The sequence below is a fragment of the Neoarius graeffei genome, chromosome 16 (assembly GCF_027579695.1).
Source record: "Neoarius graeffei isolate fNeoGra1 chromosome 16, fNeoGra1.pri, whole genome shotgun sequence".
NCBI classification, from domain to species: Eukaryota; Metazoa; Chordata; class Actinopteri; order Siluriformes; family Ariidae; genus Neoarius; species Neoarius graeffei.
Window position 1 is genome coordinate 20,918,166 of NC_083584.1, and position 19,806 is coordinate 20,937,971.

General features: G+C 42.1%; 1 protein-coding gene across 3 annotated transcripts in view; it reads right to left on the bottom strand.

Moving 5' to 3' along the window:
* The window catches only part of itgb8 (integrin, beta 8), a 58,436-nt gene extending 42,031 nt beyond the window's left edge, over positions 1-16,405 (bottom strand). For all 3 annotated transcript variants that reach the window (XM_060942619.1, XM_060942617.1, XM_060942618.1), the window contains exons 1-4: positions 15,844-16,405; positions 11,582-11,667; positions 5,655-5,826; positions 5,246-5,492 (exon numbers count right to left, since the gene is read on the bottom strand). In XM_060942619.1, the coding sequence (XP_060798602.1) occupies positions 5,246-5,492; positions 5,655-5,826; positions 11,582-11,667; positions 15,844-15,934 (596 nt within the window). In that variant the 5' untranslated portion in view covers positions 15,935-16,405. The remainder of the gene's footprint in view (positions 1-5,245; positions 5,493-5,654; positions 5,827-11,581; positions 11,668-15,843) is intronic.
* Between the last annotated feature and the right edge of the window lie 3,401 nt (positions 16,406-19,806).

Here is a 19,806-nt window from a genome sequence, read left to right on the forward strand (position 1 = left end):
TGTGCTGGTGCTCCCCGGGTCTACTTCGAGGGGGTCATGAGGTTAGACAACTAAGCATGGCATTTTTGTGTAATGTTAAAAAAATCCATTCTGCTATGCTAAAAATAAATCCACACAGACTCTTTGGAATGTGTGGATGCATATGCACATGTAGGGCTTGATGAATCATCTGTCGCTCATAGCCTTTTTTTTTAAGCATTAAAGCAATAAGCTTTGGCCAGAACATCTAAACATATCAAAACCCACCTTCCATTTGATCACGTTTGCCTTCTTAAAGCTAGACTGCCTTTCAGATTTTTCAAGTTTAGGTCATAAAAAGAATTTTCCCGACACCCAATTATTTTTGTTTAGTGGACAGAAAACTTCTGAATTTGAATCACAGACTTCCAATTTTATCAGGTTTTTTAAAAACAGAACAATTAATGAATTTAGGCCCATGTGGCCCTAAACCATCTGCTATTTTTTCCTGCTTCACCATGATGCAATTCAAGATATTACGTCATGCATCACGTGGTGGGCTTTCCCCGTTCGTGCAAGGCATTGTGGGATACAAATTTGAAACAGGAGAGAAAAATGGAGGGCGCGAATGAAACATGAAAGACCGACTAGAGTAACGGAAAGCAAGAAGAAAAGACGTTATGTTGCGAAGGAAAGGAAACGCAGGACCAAACTAATAAATATCGGTAGTCAGCGAGCACCTCGGTGTGATCAGCTGTTCATTTAGCGACAGAATGATGTAACTGTCAGTGCACGCTCAAAGGTAAACCTGTAGATGGAAGTAATGCAACACTGTGGATGCCAGCTGCCGTAAAACCCAAAAGAAGAAGAAGAAGGTAAACCTGCGCATGCGCACACGGACTTCCTCTGTCTGCATGACTGCGCGAAGTGAGCGATTTCATGCACATTATTTGCTCGGGAATCCCCTCAAATTAAATAAAATAACTTCCCAGCCACAGAATGACCTGTTTTTTTGGGTATTTTTTTGAGATATTGCAGAAGTAAACATACATCACAATGACCAAATTTCAGAGGGAAATAAATCTCATGGATTTTATGAACTCGAAAGGCCGTTTAGCTTTAAGTATACAATTCCTGATTGTATTATAAGAAGAAAAAAAGAAACCTTTATTTGTCACATGCACACTTCAAGCACAGTGAAATTCATTCTCTGCATTTAACCCATCTGAAGCAGTGAACACACACACGCGCACCCAGAGCAGTGGGCAGCCACACTACAGCGCCCGGGGAGCAGTCAGGGGTCAGGTACCTTGCTCAAGGGCGCTTCAGCCCAAGGCCGCCCCATGTTAACCTAACTGCATGTCTTTGGACTGTGGGGGAAACCGGAGCACCCAGAGGAAACCCACGCAGACAGGGGGAGAACATGCAAACTCCACACAGAAAGGCCCTCACTGGCCGCTGGGCTCGAACCCAGAACCTTCTTGCTGTGAGGCGACCGTGCTACACCATGCTTACTATACATAATTTATCAAACCTCATCTACCACATCCATCAGTAGAAATGGACCAGATATTTAATTGACGGCTGATGGAGATTGATGGATTTATCAGGTGCAGCAACAACACTGGGGCTTTTTTCAGCAATGTTTTCAGTACTCTTTATTACTGGTCACTTTATTACACACACCTACATGTCATGTTAGTCTACTGAGTAGGTGTACGGTTAGAAACATCTCATATTTTCCATGCATAGTTTATGTTGATAGCTGTCCTGCCACCCTGAAGAGGAAGGAAATGTGTAGTCACACCACAGTGTTGGACAGAGGTGTAAAAACAGTGTGCAATTTCGATATAGGAGTCCTCTCACAAATCACTTGCATGATGTAGAAATTGTACTGTGTGCATATATACAGGGGTTTACAAGAACCAGTAACCACAGGACTCTTGGGGTGGGGAGGTGGGGTGTTTGATTTTCAGGGTGGAGAGCCACCACTGTCTGTTGATTACCATAAAACCTATTTAATTTGTTTCATTTATTTTTAATTACATACTTGTCTAAAGTTAGCTGAGTAAAACATCCATTGATTTTTTTTAACATGAATGAATTAACATTAATGAATGAATAAATATTCTCCATTTACCCTGACAAAGCAACACTGCCACATTAGAACAACTTTCAAGCACAAAATTCGAGAGGAGGTGAGACTAATGCGGGGGGGCTTCCAGAGTGCCAGGTTAATTTTTAAAAATTTTAATCTTAGTCCAGGGTTCTAACTCAGCCTTTTCAGCGTATCGGGCCAATAAGCAATGCTTCCTTACCGCTACGCCAGCAATATTGCCGACACTCCTGTAAAAGTTGCCACTACACTAATAAGACTTGTCAATCTTGAAAATGTGGTCTTTTGTTTAATTTTCTCTTCTTATCCCCATGTAGCGTCAACAGCGCACTGCCATGCGAATGTTCTACAATCGGACATTCTCCACTCCCCGTCCACGTAAGCGCCCAGTGCATAGCTGCCCGAGTAGTTCCATGTGGAAATTGTCACTGATCATGCTGGTCCGGTTTACTTCCTTCCTTATGCTGTGTTCACGGTAAAGTACCATCTGTTAAGAGGCATTTGCGTGCCATGTATGTAATCCATACTGGTCCCTGAGTTAGATCTGAATAGTCATGTACTGTAATTGAATGGCTGAGGCTGAAAATAAAGCTGACACTTGATGAACATCAACTGGTTGTTTTATTCTTATTCCATAAATGTCACTAATATAGTTGAATATTAATTATAATAAGTCTTCAATCAAAAACAATCACTGCAACTTTTTGGCAAAAAAAAAATCTCATTAATATTACTAAAAAAGTGTGACTTTCAGGGAGGCCTGCAAGTGCCAGGAAATGCACTAGAATGATCTCCGAGCATGTAGAACCCATGAGCTTTCACGGGCCTAAGGCGGCCCCGAACCCCTAGCCATTATGACTGGTGTCACTACGCTGATATTTTGGTCTAGTTAGTCACTTCCTGAAAATTGTAGTCGGCTTGAACACGTTTCACATTTTAGTTTTTGTTGTTTTGTTTTAGTTAAGATTTAGTCAGCGGAACTTAGATTTAATTTTAGTCTCATTTTAGTCAAGGTTTTAGTCATCATTTTCTCAGACAGTTTCATGACACTGTAAAGGATATTGCTGAAACATACATCTCCTAGCTGTAAAAATTCCCTTGAGACGTAAGCTTACCTTGAACTATGCGTTTATTCAGAATAAGTTAATGACCATTTTAAGAGTTCGGTAATGGTTTGCTTTTTCTTTAAATTTAGTAATTTGTTCAACATTATTATAAATGAATGTTTAACCTGATACTTATTTATATTGCTCTTGCAGTAAAGAGTTACCTCCTGGATCAGTGGCTTTGCTTGTATAAATATCCCCCTGGCTCACATTGTAATGGTACACTCCATTCAAGGTTGTGGGTCAGTGGATGTGGGTATTCTATTCATGGAAATAAGACGGTCAGGTTAGGAGTAAACTAAGGTGAGGAGTAACAGATTTCTGACCGAAATTCTAAAGAACCAACTGTAATTTGTAATGGTCAGTACTGGATTAGTAAAGGGATTTTTTTTTCTCTCTCTTGAAGCTTTTCACATCACGCTTATTATAAATAATCTGCTCTGTAAGCGACCAAGGGAAACAAAAGAAGAACTGCTACACGTACTTCTTTCATCCATCCATTATCCGTAACCGCTTATCCTGTGTGGGGTCGCAGGCAAGTCGGAGCCTATCCCAGCTGACTATGGGTGAGAGAGGCGGGGTATACCCTGGACAAATCGCCAGGTCATCGCAGGGCCGACACAGAGACAAACAACCATTCACACTCACATTCACACCTATGGTCAATTTGAATTTCTATAAGCTTTACATATACAGTATTATATCTACACACACACACACACACACACAGTATATATATATATATATATATATATATATATATATATATATATATATATATATATATATATATATATATTTAGTCTCAGCAAACACATGTGAAATGGAGATCACGTTGATAGGATGACAGATTTCCAGCTAACTGCACAAGGCTACGTTTGTTTCAGGTGACTAACCAAGCCATTGAGAGTGGGAGAAAAAAAAAAACATTGCTCATCCTGCACCTGCTGCCTAACTGCTTTACTCTCTGAAGCAGGCCTTTTTCCTTTTTAATCCTGCTTTGGATTTAATCGAAGTAGCAGCTGAGGAGACATTGAGACATTTTGATGTTACAAAAATTATATTTATCATCATCTTTTTAAATGACGATACAAAATAAGTTATGGTTTATCATATGTGTTGCTTGATGCTGCCTTTAAACCCTTAGTAAACCCTTAAATCGCAGAAATTTGTGATTATATGGGTCAGCTCCTGAGCAAAGATCAAGTCTTAACAAGTGTTGGCAGGCAAAACAAATCTCACCCAGTGGCACTTATGATGAATATGAAGGAAGATATCACAAAAAAAAAAAGATTTTGACCTTTTTTGTGACCTTAGCCTTGATTGTGAACATCAAACCAGCAACCTTTTTGTATGTGTGTGAACATACTTGGCCAATAAACATGGCTCTGATTCTGATCCTCTGCTGCTCTTAGCCAATCAGAACACACCATATTGCTCTCAGCCAATCAGAACACACCGTACTGCACGATTGTTACACTCTTACATTCTTACAGCATGATGACACAGTGGCTACCGCCGCTATATGAAGCGGTAGCCACAAAAACCTTGACCTTAACCAGACGACCCTCAAAATGTTGGAGGTTCTATTTCAGACCAATGTCCATCTATCCTGAAAGTTTCATGAAGATTGGTCCAGCTGTTTTCCCGTAATATTGTTTACAATAAAACAAAGAAACCCGACTAAAAACAATGCCTCGCCCCCTGGTGGACTCCATCCCAGGGCGAGGTAACTACAAAAAAATTATAAACTTAAGACTAGGATTAATCTGTGTCCTTAAAGCCATGGGGAAGCCAGCTTTGAGAAGCAGCTTTGGGACAAAAAGGTTGCTGGTTTGATTCCCTGGACCAACAGGAATAGCTGAAGTGCCCTTGAGCAAGGCACCTAACCCCCAACTGCTCCCCAGGCTGCTCTGGATACATTGTCCATCGATCTGGATAAGAGCGTCTGCTAAATGCCGTTAATGTAATGTAATGTAAAGTAAAGCCATACGTGTTCAATTGAAATGTCCCTTGCATTTTGAAACACCATCAATGACAGCAAACATTTCAAAAGCCCACTTACCTGCAAGGGTTACTGATTTTTGAAGGATGTACATCAATATACGGAGAGACTGGCTTGTCCACAAATGATCCAAACCCCACTTGGAAATCACTGGAATGCTCCTTCATGCGGTGAGAAAGGCTCATTCCAACAGTCTTCAGCCGGTCCAGGTTCTCCTGCATGGAGGCAGAGACGTCCACCAGGTAGTACAGGTCTACTGGATACAACTCCAACTGTTTCACTTCCACTGTGAAGCTCGCCTCACTGCCTGAGACAGGAAATGATATCGTTACTTGACACTTTTCAAAACAAGCGATACTCTACAGTATGATGACGCAATACACCAATGAGTATAAACAAGCGAGGAATGAAAACAGAATGAGAAAGTGGTTCAAAGGAGGTTGAATTGTCTCGTCTTGCTGTTCCTTACCTGGTCGCAGCTGGATGGAGATGTCTCGAGGAGTCACCTGGGAACTGCTTAGTGTCATGTTCACCTCCACTTTAACTCCAGGGTTCTCAATAAACTCTTCCCCGCAGCCTTTAAGCATAAGCTGAGCAGCAGAATCACATCTCTTGCTAATGTGTGCTCCATCCAGAAAGTTCTGTTATCACAAAATGCACATACTGGATATGTAATACAAATCAAAAGTATGGAATGGCTTATTGGGTTTTTGTTTTCATTGAAAATACTGCACTGATTTGAATAGATGTGTTTTTTACTGTAGTGTATTACTTATACAGGAAAAAATACTCGATTATGTAATTAAATTAGCCACTGACTGGAAGGACAGTTCTAACTCAGCCTGACTCGAAAGCCAAATTAAAAAAAAGTAATACTAAGCTGAGTGCTAACCAACACTGAGATTGAAAGCCTGGGCCTAGTAACAGAGAAGGAGCGAGTCCCCTTTTCCTTTGAGCTGGAAACTTTGAACTTGGATCACAGAAAAGGTTTCTGGGGATGGAATGGCAGAGGAAAAGATCAGAGATATACTGTACAGTACAGTAAGTGGGTGCCCGTTCAGTGAGGTCTTCAAAAAACAAAGAGCGGAGTTTTCAATTCTACTCTGTATTTTACAGAAAGCCAGGGGAAAGATGCCAGAACTGGAGAGATATAATCTCTCTTCTTGGATCTGGTCAAAAGGCTTGCCACAGCATTCTGAAGAAGTTGTAATCGGGATCACATCTGAAGCCAGAACATCTTTCCAAGTAGTTGCTACATCAATATAACAGAAAATGGACCTCGTTTTGCACCAACAGTATACACAAGCTAGCAGACAACCATGATTGGCTAGATTTGATCTGACTGACAAGGAAAGAGAAAGCCTATCCCTACCAAACAGGTCCAAATTCATTTCCAATTACAGGCAGCTGTAGCATCCGTAGGATTCCAACTCATGATCTTCAGACAATTGGCCAAACACTTCAACCATAATTATTTATATCTACATTTATGGCATTTAACAGATGATATTATATTACCCAGAGCAAATAACAGAAGTGCTTTAAAGTTCCTATCAATAAATGCATCCTGATAACAGTTCACTAGGTCACAGACTAAAAGTACTATCAGTCTAAAAAAAGTCTATCGCGGAGGTCATATAGTATGAGAAACTTAGACAGCACAAGCACTTATTTAAGTACTCCATGAAGAAGTAGGTCTTTAGTCATTTTTTGAAGATAGCCAGTGACTCAGCTTTTCTGACATCCAGGGGAAGTTTAGTTCATCACCTAGATGCCACCAGAGAAGAGTCTTGATGTATGCCTTCCTTGTACCCTGAGAGATGGTAGGACCAATCGAGCAGTCCTAGAAGACTGTACAGTGCGGGGTGTGATAAGTGCTTAAAAGTAGGTGGTTGTTGGTCCATTTTTCACTTTCTAGACAAGCATCAGTGTTTTAAATCTGATGCAGGCAGTTATAGGAAGCAAGTGGAGGGATCATAGCAATGGGGTGGTGTGGAAAACCTGAAAAGACTGAAAATATCAAGAATTTTCTTGCAGCTGCATGTGCTGTGTGATTATCCATATGCAGCAGCTACGTAAGCAGGATTGTTCACTTAAAATACCTGAGTATATTTTGTACATCAGGAGAGCTAAAAGCTGTGTCCATCGGGGGGTAAGTTAGACCTGAAACGTCATCAGCTTCAGAATAACTTATTTTATTCTATCCACATTCACTGGATATGAGCAATCGCATGCTCTAATTGGCTATTCTATTACTAGGATATCAGCTCATATACCATGAGTAGAGAAAAACAAAATGGCAGAGCGCATCAAGTCAGATATACCACTTTGTTATCAAGTATTTAAAAGAAACAGAAATAGCTAAAAGAATATAGTTTTGTCCCCCCCCCCCCCCCAATATCTCCTGTTCCACACTCCAGCCCAGTTGGTGGTGGTAATACACCTTTAAGTTGGTTTGCCAACTGCCAAAAAACCCTAAAGAAAAAGAAGAAACTGGCGGACCATGTTATTGAACCAACCAAGGCCTAAATAAAAACTCTACTTGAAAACAAAACCCTAAAAAATATTTTTTTTAAAAAGCAACAAAATATGGAATAAAAGTATTTGATGGGAAGAATGTATCTTTTTATTTTTCAAGAATTATTATTGCATTTTTCACACATTGCTACTGTCAGTTCGCCGGTTTGTTTACATTCTAAGCGGAAATGATTTTGTCAGATGTTTTGTATAAAGTTTTTATTGATCAATTTTGCAAAAAATAAAAATGTCAAAATCCAGTGAATGCGGATAGAATAAAATAGCTATTCCACTCAATCTCGTCGTACATGGCTGATAGCCGACTCGGTGCTACACGCCTCGTCGACTTTCAGATCATGCACGACTCGATTTCGTGGAATAACTGTTAAATACCAACAATGTAAACAGTGAAGTTGACAGGAGTGGTCAAAGCTATAATAGTGGGTATCTTCACAAATTGGCAGAAACAGTGGCACCAACAGAGATTGATACCAGGCCATTAAATAAATAAATAAATAAATCTTGTCCATCAAGAGATAATGTTTCACAACCACTGCCACCCTTGTGTTGTTTGGTGCATGGCTTCACGTACTACCCCATATTTACATTGGTACTGCACCAAACACTCATTCTTCCTGCTCGTAAATTTTTCGTTTTGTTTTTAACCAACCTTGAGTGTGACAAAAGCACGATATAAATGTATTATAATGATCACGTACAGTTTTCGGATTTGCACAAATAACCCCAGAATGAACGCATGGTACACGAAGTAGCCATTTTGAGTGTGTTCATGTATACACATAAGTATACAGTATGTATATAACCCTAGCATTAGACTGTTGGAGGTCCCTCCCTAACTATTTCCTCTTAAAATATAAAACTGTCACAGTTGTTTGGGTTCTTCTTTCAAAAGTTAATGTTGATTCCTAGTTGGCCTTCAGTCTAAGAGGAAGGTCAGTCAGCTCAGGCTTTCTTACAGGTTCTGAAGCCAAACTCATTTCTTTTGCCAGAAAGGAATGTTGAGTGGATGCTTAATTACAGGAAAACACCTGATTGTCATGTGATCATGTGACTATAGCTGGCTGGGACAGAATACGGTGAGTTACCAAAGGTACATTCAGGGTGTGGTTTGTTTAAAAAAAACATTTCAGTTTGAATTTCCATACTGGAACTTTAATGACACTGCTGTTCATGCAAATCACATAAAACGTACAGTCTGTAATTCCCAAAGTGTAGGTTAGGACGAGTGAAAATGATAGTTTTTACTCTTAGAAATCAATTTAACATTTAACAGGCCCAGGAGGCACTGCATTTTCAAACATTCTGCAAAAAATACAGATGAAATTCAAACATCAACCATCCATCCATCTGTCTAAGAGATCGTCAGTCTTATCTGTAAAGATATGGTGAGGCTGTAAGCTTTCATTTCAACCAAGCAAGAGCCACACCTTATAATCAATTGAGGGCAAAAATAAACTGATGTGAAATAACAGGTGTGACTGGAATGAAAATATGCAGCCACACTGGCCCTTTGCAGATAAGAGCGAAAGTCCCTGATTTACCCCAACATATCTGTAGCATCTTTGGTCTAGAATAGCTCATATGTAACTTTCACCAGTACTCCTGGCTTAGGCTGGAAGACCTAAAAAAAAAACTGGAACAGAAGAGTTAAAAAGAAAACAACAACCCTGTATTGGTCTAGTGAAAGAAATGTCACTCATTATAAAGAACAACAATGAAAATACTAACAACTGGCCACTTAGCAATAACAATAATTATTATATCCACATGAGCAATCGTGCACTCTGATTGTCTACTCTACAACTAGGATATCAGCTCATATACCGTGAGCAGAGAAAAACAAAATGGCGGAGCATATTGAGTCAGATATATCACTTTGCTATCAAGTATTTAAAAGAAACAGAACTATCCATCCATTATCTGTAGCTGCTTATCCTGTACGAGGTTGTGAACAAGCTGGAGCCTATCCCAGCTGACTATGGGCGAGAGGCGGGGTACACCCTAGACAAATCGCCAGGTCATCACAGGACTGACACATAGAGACAAACAACCATTCACATTCACACCTATGGTCAATTTAGAGCCACCAATTAGCCTAACCTGCATGTCTTTGGACTGTGGGGGAAACCGGAGCACCCGGAGGAAACCCACGCGGACACAGGGAGAACATGCAAACTCCACACAGAAAGGCCCTCGTCAGCCACTGGGCTTGAACCCAGAACCTTCTTGCTGTGAAGTGACAGTGCTAACCACCACACCACCATGCTGACCCAAAACAGAACTAGCTAAAAGAATATAGCTTCCCCCCCCCCAATATCTCCTGTTTCACACTCCAGGCCAGTCTGTGGCGGTAATGCACCTTTAAGTTGGTTTGTCAACCGCCAAAAAACCCTAAAGAAGAAGAAGAAAATGGTGGAGTGTGTTGCTGAACCAACCGAGGACGAAATTAAAATTGTACTCGAAAACAAAACCCCAAAAAATATTTTAAAAAGCAACAAAATATGGAAGTATTTGATGGTAAGAACATATCTGATTTTAGTTTTCAAGAATTATTATTATTATTATTATTATTATTATTATAGTATTTTTCACAAATTGCTACCATCATTTCGCCAGATTGTTTACATTCTAAGCGGAAACGATTTTGTCGGACGTTTTGTACAAAGTTTTTATTCATCAAATTTGCAAAAAATAAAAATAAAAATGCTCTGCTTCTCAAAATCCAGTGAATGTTGATAGAATAAAACAGTTATTCCACTCAATATTGTCATACATGGCTTATAGCCAACCCAGCGCTATGCGCCTCGTTGGCTACCAGCTCATGTTCAGCTCGATTTTTTGGAATAACTGTTAATTGTATGATGATAAAATATTCACCCACCTAATCACCTAATGTGGAGGGGAAATTCCCATCATCCTTCTAGGCTATTCGCACCCAGTTCATCCTTTTACCAAGCATATGTACTTTTGGGTCCTGATATGTGTATTGATAATCAGCTCATTTTTAATTTTTTTTTAATCACCCATGAGGCTCATTGATGTGCCACTTCCCATGAAACAACCAAATGTGACTCAACATGCGTCGTTTAATATACAGTAGTTTTTTTATGTACTGACGTTTATTACAGTATGATATGGGTTAATAATAGATTATTCATGAGAATCATGATGAATGGTGGTCTCACTGGAAAATTAACTGCCACCAGAGATTAAATCTCAAACTTTACCTCCCCCAGATGTGGCATTTTATTTTGTAATTTTTTATGAAATGTGCACAGATTTTAGACAAAACACACAGACATTGTAGACGGTGGAACAAACAGCCATGAACTTTCCATCAACAAATGACTAAACTGTGTTATTGATCAGTGTGTGTGTGTGTGTGTGTAGGAGTAAAAAGGTTACTAAAAATAAGTGATGAAAGATACCACAGCTTTTTGAACAGAGTGTAGTATGTCTTTCGTCATGCAGCTTTTTGTGAGGTCAAAAATATCCGTCAAAGTGTGAAGCCCTATCTCTTGCATCCAGATTAGTGGGCAGTCATGGTCTGTGTGTGGGCTGGGAAAGCACCTGACTGTGCAGCCTCTGTTTGCAGACTTCTCGGCCCTTTAAATGGGTTCCCACGGCCACTCCAGCCCTAAGCAGCTTGTTTAAGAGGCTGCTGGAGCTTAAAGGGACTCTCGGCCCTTTAAGAGCCAGAAGGCCCAGTGCTGGAGGAAAGAGCAACAGTCTACATGTGTGGGGTTCCTCAGGACCTATCAGACTAAACGTTACCATATCTGATTGGTAGGTTGAAAAAAAAAAAAAAGGACGGAGTCCACCAAGACAAACATCTCATTGTTGAAGTCTTCACATTACCTTCTGAAAGCACCAGGCACAATCTGGTCCACGGCTCAGGCATTCTTGACAAGTCGAGACAAGAGGTGACCCACACTTATTATCTGCTGCAATGCAGGAACAAAATGAAAGACAAGATGTACACACATTATGAACAAAGCTCAATATTTTTTATAAAGCTTTGAGAACCTTTCTCCATCATGGAAGGCCAACTAATTTTTGTGGATCAGTTAGAACAATATTCCAATTCATGCTCTTTTCTTTCGTTGCTCATTACCTCAGTTACGAGCACTTTGTGAGGTTAAAGGTCATAAAAATAAAACATTTGCATGACAGGGAAATTCTAAGCCTTGAGGAAGTGGTGAGGTAAAATATGCAGGACGGGACACTGAATGCAGTTGAATGGCTATGTACCTGTTAAGCAAAAAAAAAAAATTAAAAATTAAACAGCTCATTAGGAAATAGTAAGTTAGTGAATACAGCAGCACAGAGGGTCGGTAGCGCTACTCTGATGTGATCCTGAGCTGCGTCGAGTATCTGTTCATGTCCCTGTGAGTTTTCTCTGGGTTCTCTGGTTTCCTCCAAACTCTCAAAAACATGCCATGACTGACTACTCTATTTTCCCCCATTAGTGAACAAGTGTGTGAATTTGAATGCACTGGCATCCCATCCAGGGTGTATTTGGGCCAGTGTTTATGGGTTCTTTGTGCTCCAGATTCACCACAATCTGGTCAGGGCAGGATAATACGGTTTTTGAAGATGAATGAATGAAGCATGTAGGTTTCAGCTTCCTGTCAGTGCTGCTGTACAGAAAGTTGTTTAACATGCCATTGATTAAACAACAGACTCAGTGTTATCACAATACATGATGTAATGTTGCAAAAAATCACGTGATTCATTTTTAGTGGGGAAAATTAGACCTAATATGAGTTTGTGTGTGTGTGTGTGTGTGTGTGTGTGTGTGTGTCTCTCCAATATCCTCACTTGTGAGGAAATCTACACAGCAAATTCCTCAGTGTTGAATTAACACTTTCAAAGTTAATTTGTGTCCAACTGGAAATATATAAACACAGTAGTGTGTTAAATTAATTCAACACTGGGGATTTTGCTGTGTATGAACTGTTTTTGATAAATTTGGGTACTTTTTCTTTGTGAATGCGTCTATATAATACAGAAAATCACACGGTGAATTGAAGATACAGTATGAAGTTGATATTCTCATGTTGGAAAACTCACATTTTTCATACAAAATACATCATGGAGCTGAGTGACATATTTAAATAATATTGGCTGGCTTTTTTTGTGGTATATCAGATATATTCCATTCAGCTATCATGATATTGAACGAGTTGAAGACGAGTAGCAGAATGAAGTATATCTGATAAACCACGAAACAAAGCCAGCCAATATTATTATTATTATTATTATTATTATACATTCCTTTTGGGTATTCAACGCGTCTTTCTCTTTCAAAACTCTCTCAAAATCTTCCATATTTAACAAAGCAAACCTGCCAGCCATATTTGTTTACAAATCGTCACAGTCGCTCGCTAACTTGGAAGTTATACGTCTCGGATGTGTGACGTCACGTCGTCTTGACAACCATGCAATATCGTAAGCCATATTTAACACTCATTCTCCATTGGGTAGAGTGATATAATACATGTAGGATAAGCAATATGCTAACAATATTGCATGCTATCACACCAAAAATGAAGGAAACCTGCTACACGGGAATAGGACATGTTTTTCTTCCATGGAAAAAGTGTCCTGTATATATAATATTTCCAGATATTTCGCTCTGATGATGTCACTCCCAATGTTTTCTCACAGACTGGATGCACGTTGTCAAAATGGCGAACTGGTTCAAAATTAACATTCTTTTGGTTAACTTATGTATGTATTGTGGCTGTGTCCATATAATATAAAGAACATTACACAGTGGCGTGAATATATGAAGTTTATCTTCTTCTCATCTCATCTCATTATCTCTAGCTGCTTTATCCTGTTCTACAGGGTCGCAGGCAAGCTGGAGCCTATCCCAGCTGACTACGGGCGAAAGGCGGGGTACACCCTGGACAAGTCGCCAGGTTATCACAGGGCTGTTTATCTTCTTGTGTTGAAAAATATATCACTCGTTCGCTTTGCTCACTCGTGAAATATGCATTCACTACTTGAAGATGAACTTCATATCTTTGCACAACCATGTATATATATATATATATATATATATATATATATATATATATATATATATATATATATATATATATATATATATCCATCCATTATCTGAAGCCGCTTATCCTGTCCTACAGGGTTGCAGGCAAGCTGGAGCCTGTCCCACCTGACTATGGGCGAGAGGTGGAGTACACCCTGGACAAGTCGCCAGGTAATCACATGGCTGACACATAGACACAGACGACCATTCACACTCAGATTCACACCTACGGTCAATTTAGAGTCACCAGTTAACATAACCTGCATGTCTTTGGACTGTGGGAGGAAACCTACACAGACACAGGGAGAACATGCAGACTCCACACAGAAAGGCCCTCGTTGGCTGCTGGGTTCTAACCCAGACCTTGCTGTGAGGCGACAGTGCTAACCACTACACCACCGTGCCGCCATATATATTTCATCTCATCTCATTATCTCTAGCTGCTTTATCCTGTTCTACAGGGTCGCAGGCAAGCTGGAGCCTATCCCAGCTGACTACGGGCGAAAGGCGGGGTACACCCTGGACAAGTCGCCAGGTCATCACAGGGCTGACACATAGACACAGACATCCATTCACACTCACATTCACACCTACGGTCAATTTAGAGTCACCAGTTAACCTAACCTGCATGTCTCTGGACTGTGGGGGACACGCGGACATGGGGAGAACATGAAAACTCCATACAGAAAGGCCCTCGTCGGCCGCTGGGCTCGAACCCGGACCTTCTTGCTGTGAGGCGACAGTGCTAACCACTGTGCTGCTCTTATATATCTATCCATCCATTATCTGTAGCCGCTTATCCTGTTCTACAGGGTTGTGGGTAAGCTGGAGCCTATCCCAGATGACAAGTTGCCAGGTCATCATAGGGCTGGCAAATAGAGAAACAACTTTTCACACCTACGGTCAATTTAGAGCCACCAGTTAACCTAACCTGCATGTCTTTGGACTGTGGGGGAAACCGGAGCACCCGGAGGAAACCCACGCGGACACGGGGAGAACATGCAAACTCTGCACAGAAAGGCCCTCGCCGGCTACGGGGCTCGAACCCGGACCTTCTTGCTGTGAGGCGACAGTGCTAATCACTACACCATCGTGCTGCCATATATATATATATATATATATATATATATATATATATATATATATATATACACACACACACACACACACACAAACACTACCGTTCAAAAGTTTGGGGTCACTTTGAAATGTCCTTATTTTTGAAAGAAAAGCACTGTTCTTTTCAATGAAGATCACTTTAAACTAATCAGAAATACACTCTATACATTGCTAATGTGGTAAATGACTATTCTAGCTGCAAATGTCTGGTTTTTGGTGCAATATCTCCATAGGTGTATAGAGGCCCATTTCCAGCAACTCTCACTCCAGTGTTCTAATGGTACAATGTGTTTGCTCATTGCCTCAGAAGGCTAATGGATGATTAGAAAACCCTTGTACAATCATGTTAGCACAGCTGAAAACAGTTGAGCTCTTTAGAGAAGCTATAAAACTGACCTTCCTTTGAGCAGATTCAGTTTCTGGAGCATCACATTTGTGGGGTCGATTAAATGCTCAAAATGGCCAGAAAAATGTCTCGACTATATTTTCTATTCATTTTACAACTTATGGTGGGAAATAAAAGTGTGACTTTTCATGGAAAACACAAAATTGTCTGGGTGACCCCAAACTTTTGAACGGTAGTGTATATGACCCCCTAAAAAAAATATTGATAATTATAAGAACAGCACATGGAGGGTGTTTAAAGAGACCTTAAAAAGACCTTAATTCACACTAAAGCTGGCATACTCTTTTTTTTTTTTTTTTCATTTTAGCTGTGTGAATTAAGGTCTTTTTTAAACACCCCTCTTTTTTTTTTTTGGTCATGACCCCAACAGTAGGCTATATCATTCCTTGACTTCAGACTCGGCATCCTAATCATATATCTATACTCAGTGTAAAAATGAAAACTCTAGGATCCCTGTGGAGTCTCAGGGAAACAAGGAGCCTGATGATGATGATGATGATGATGATGATGATAAAACCCATCAGTTGTGTTACTCACCCGAAAGAGAGGATGCAAAGGCAACGAACGCAGCAATGAGGACCGCACTACGGACAATGAGGTTACAGTATGTGAGCAGCCAGGAACTCATAGCAGCACCGGAGAACGGAGTGATTCCGCGCTCGAGACCGACACCGAGACTTCAGAGTCTTTCTGAAACAAAAGACCGCGCAGTGCGCGAGCTCTCAAGCGGCACCCCAGTAACGTATGCGCCTAATCCCGAACAGCGGTCAGATCCCCCCCGAAATAAAACCGGATTATCACGGGAAGAAACCCACAAAGCCCGTTTTGTTCGAACCGAGCGCTCGTGCAGGAGGAGAACGAAAGTCCGCACCGTTCCTCCATTTAGCCCGAACAGCACACACGCAGGTGGTGGTGACCGGCACAGACCGGACCCGCGGCCATCAGCGCGCTCCTGTCACGGGAATGAAAACCGATGATGGTGATAGATGAGATCTTTCACTGCGCCGGTCATCGCGCGCGCTCGCTCGGGGTGTTTAAAAGTGAGCTTGCACGCGCGCCTTTATTCGTGAGCGCCATGGTAACGCCGCTGCCCCCTCATTCCGTTGAGCTGCCGGTAGGCGGAGTGCGCGCGCAGCACTGAGGTGCATGCATTAGTCGGATTGAGCCAACTCATTCACCTAGTTAAAAAAAAAATCTTATCAATTGATCTTATTAATAAAACATAATCTTAATCAGGCGGCACAGTGGTGTAGTGGTTATCAAGAAGGTTCTGGGTTCGAGCCCAACAGCCAACAAGGGCCTTTCTGTATGGAGTTTGCATGTTCTCCCCGTGTCCGCGTGGGTTTCCTCCGGGTGCTCCGGTTTCCCCCACAGTCCAAAGACATGCAGGTTAGGTTAACTGGTGACTCTAAATTGACCGTAGGTGTGAAAAGTTGTTTCTCTATGTGCCAGCCCTATGATGACCTGGCGACTTGTCAGCTGGGATAGGCTCCATCTTACCCACAACCCTGTAGAACAGGATAAGCGGCGACAGATAATGGATGGATAGATATATAAGAGCAGCACAGTGGTTAGCACTGTCGCCTCACAGCAAGAAGCCCAGCGGCCGACAAGGGCCTGTTAGGGTTTTGCTGGGATTCAAAGCTGGGTCACTGGTGTGATAATCCAGCAAACCCCCACTAAGCCACCAGGGGAATGACTCAAGCGCAGAGGCGTGAGGCGGAAGTAGAAAAGTATCAAAAGGTTTATTTACAATATTTACAGTCCAAAAGAGATAATCCAAAACGCTCAGAAGATGAAGGGAAAAATAAAAAATATCCAAAAGTCCAAAGTAAATACAAAAGCCAAAAAAACAGAAAAGAAAAGGCAAAAATACCAATGCACAGAAGATGCAAAAAACAGTAAATACTAAGTCCAAAAGTCCAAAAAGAAAAGCAAAGTGCAAAACCAAAAAGAAAAAGGCAAGGAACACGGTACAAAGGTAACTGGAACTAAACATAACAGCACAAAGACTCCGTGACAAGAGGACTGAACTCAGGAGTATAAATACACAAACTGAGACCCCGTCCACACGTAGCCGGGTATCTGCTAAATCGAAGATATTTTTCTACGTTTTGGCCTGTCATCCACATGAAAACACATCAAAACGAATATTTAAAAAAACTCCGGGCAAAGTGAAGATTTTTGAAAACTCCGTGTATGCCTTTTCGTGTAGACAGAGATAACCGGAGTTTTGCGTTTTAGAATGTAACAATCTGCGCCAAAAAAATGACAACAAATCTGCCCTGACGTCAAACGTGCGACCTTTGTTTACTGCAGAAGCCAGATTAAGCATGGACTTAAGCTAGCCGCACACCACGGCGATCCACGCGGTACCGAACCGACCCATTTCAGAGCCGACTCCCGACAGGGCACGCACATATCCCCCGACTGTTGATGAGTGCAGTCGCGATTGAAGCGACACGTGACAACTTAATAGCTTTGTGATTGGCTATTGGATATAGTTACTGTTAAATCCAACACTTGAAGATGCTACAGGCTGAATTACAAATGACACAACATGGAATATGTAGCGCACTATCTAGGCTGCATGAGCTATTATTCCCAACCTTAAATAGTGCACTTATATAGGGGAGTTAAAGCGATTTGGAATTCAGCCACACAACTTGAGCAGAGTGGCTTTCCAGCCCACTGTGTCTATGGATAAAGCTTCAGTCTATGGAATTACAGTATATACCTGCATTAGGTGCTACCAACACGTATTTCTCGTGCTAGAAATTGTGTTTAATGATGTCACGTGTTATATGCGAAAGATATGATTGGCTATTTATTGCTAGCAACTCTCGCCGATCAGTCTGGCTCCCGATTAGTTTTTCGAATCGGCTGTGAGATGAGTCGGTACCATCGAAAACTAGTCTTTATGCCTGACTCGCGACTTCAGTTGGCTCGGTACGCTGAAAATTGGCGCAGTGTGCAGCTAGCTAAAGAGTAATGGATCGGAGTAGTGCCTTGAAAGCGTTAATTATTGTGCAGGTGCTATTTACATGTTTAATTTTAGAAGCCCAACTACTGCTCCAAGAGCACAGGCGATGTGATTGGGGGTAGGATTTGGGGAAATAGCCACCTACAGGTTTGGAATGCTTATGAATGTGATTGAAAACGCAGATGTTCGGTTATGTGTGGAAGGGATTTTTTTCGAAGACGAGGTGGTGTGGATAAAACATTTTTATAAACGGAGGGGGGGAAAATGTTCGGTTTTAAAAATACCCGGCTACGTGTGTACATGGCATAAAATAGGACACAGGTGAGGACTATGCGGGGCACAAGACACATGGAAAACAACAAACATAAAACACAGAAACAGTGGCGGCCTCTAGAGGCCAAAACAAACATGACAAGAAAAGGAAACAACAGCGGCCTCTAGAGGCCAAAACAGTCCCAGTCCTAACAGGACCCCCCCCCAGGAGCGTCTCCTGACGTTCCCAGGGCGATCCGGATGGGCCGAATGGAAGTCCCGACACAGTTCTTTATCTAAGACATCCCGAGCGGGAACCCAGCAGCGCTCCTCAGGACCATAGCCCTCCCAGTCCACTAGATATTGAAGCCCGCCGCAGACCCGGCGGGAGTCAAGCAGGCGATGCACAGTGAACACAGTCTGACCCTGGAAGATGTGGGGGGGGTGGGGGGTTCCTAGGGGCAGCCAAACCCGCTGCCCAGGGCGGAAAGCGTGGGCAGGTCTTCTATGGCAGTTGGCCTGAGTCTGGTTGGTTCTGGAGGTCTGGATGAGGGTCTTCCTGACCTTGCTCCAGGTCTTGCGACACCGTCTCACATATTGGTTGACCGAGGGCACCCCTGCGTCCTCCTCCTGGTCCGGAAACAGAGGTGGCTGGAACCCGAATTGGCACTGGAATGGCGACAGCTTGGTGGCCGATGACTGCAGGGTGTTGTGGGCGTACTCTGCCCATGGCAGCCAGGTGCTCCACGATGTTGGGTTATCCATAGCCAGGCCTCGCAGGGTGGTTTCCAGGTCCTGGTTGAGCCTCTCCGTCTGGCCATTGGACTGTAGGTGAAACCCAGAGGAAAGGCTGGCAGTGGCTCCGATGACCTTGCAGAACCCGTGCCACACTCGGGAGGCGAACTGGGGCCCTCGGTCTGAGACGATGTCCTGTGGGAGACCAAAGACTCGGAAGACATGATTAAAAATAAGTTTGGCTGTTTCAAGAGCAGAAGGGAGTTTGCACAGTGGTATGAAGCGGCAGGCCTTCGAGAATCTGTCGACTATAACCAAAATGACAGTGTTACCTTGAGACTCAGGGAGAGCCGTGATGAAGTCGACTGCCACGTGGGACCAGGGACGCCGGGGAATGGTCAGAGGATGCAGGAGACCCTGGGGACGCTGTCGCGGGTTCTTGGTTCTGGTGCAGACCTCACAGGACAGGACAAATGACCTTACTTCCTTCTCCATGTTAGGCCACCAGAAGCGTCTTTTCAGGAAGTCCA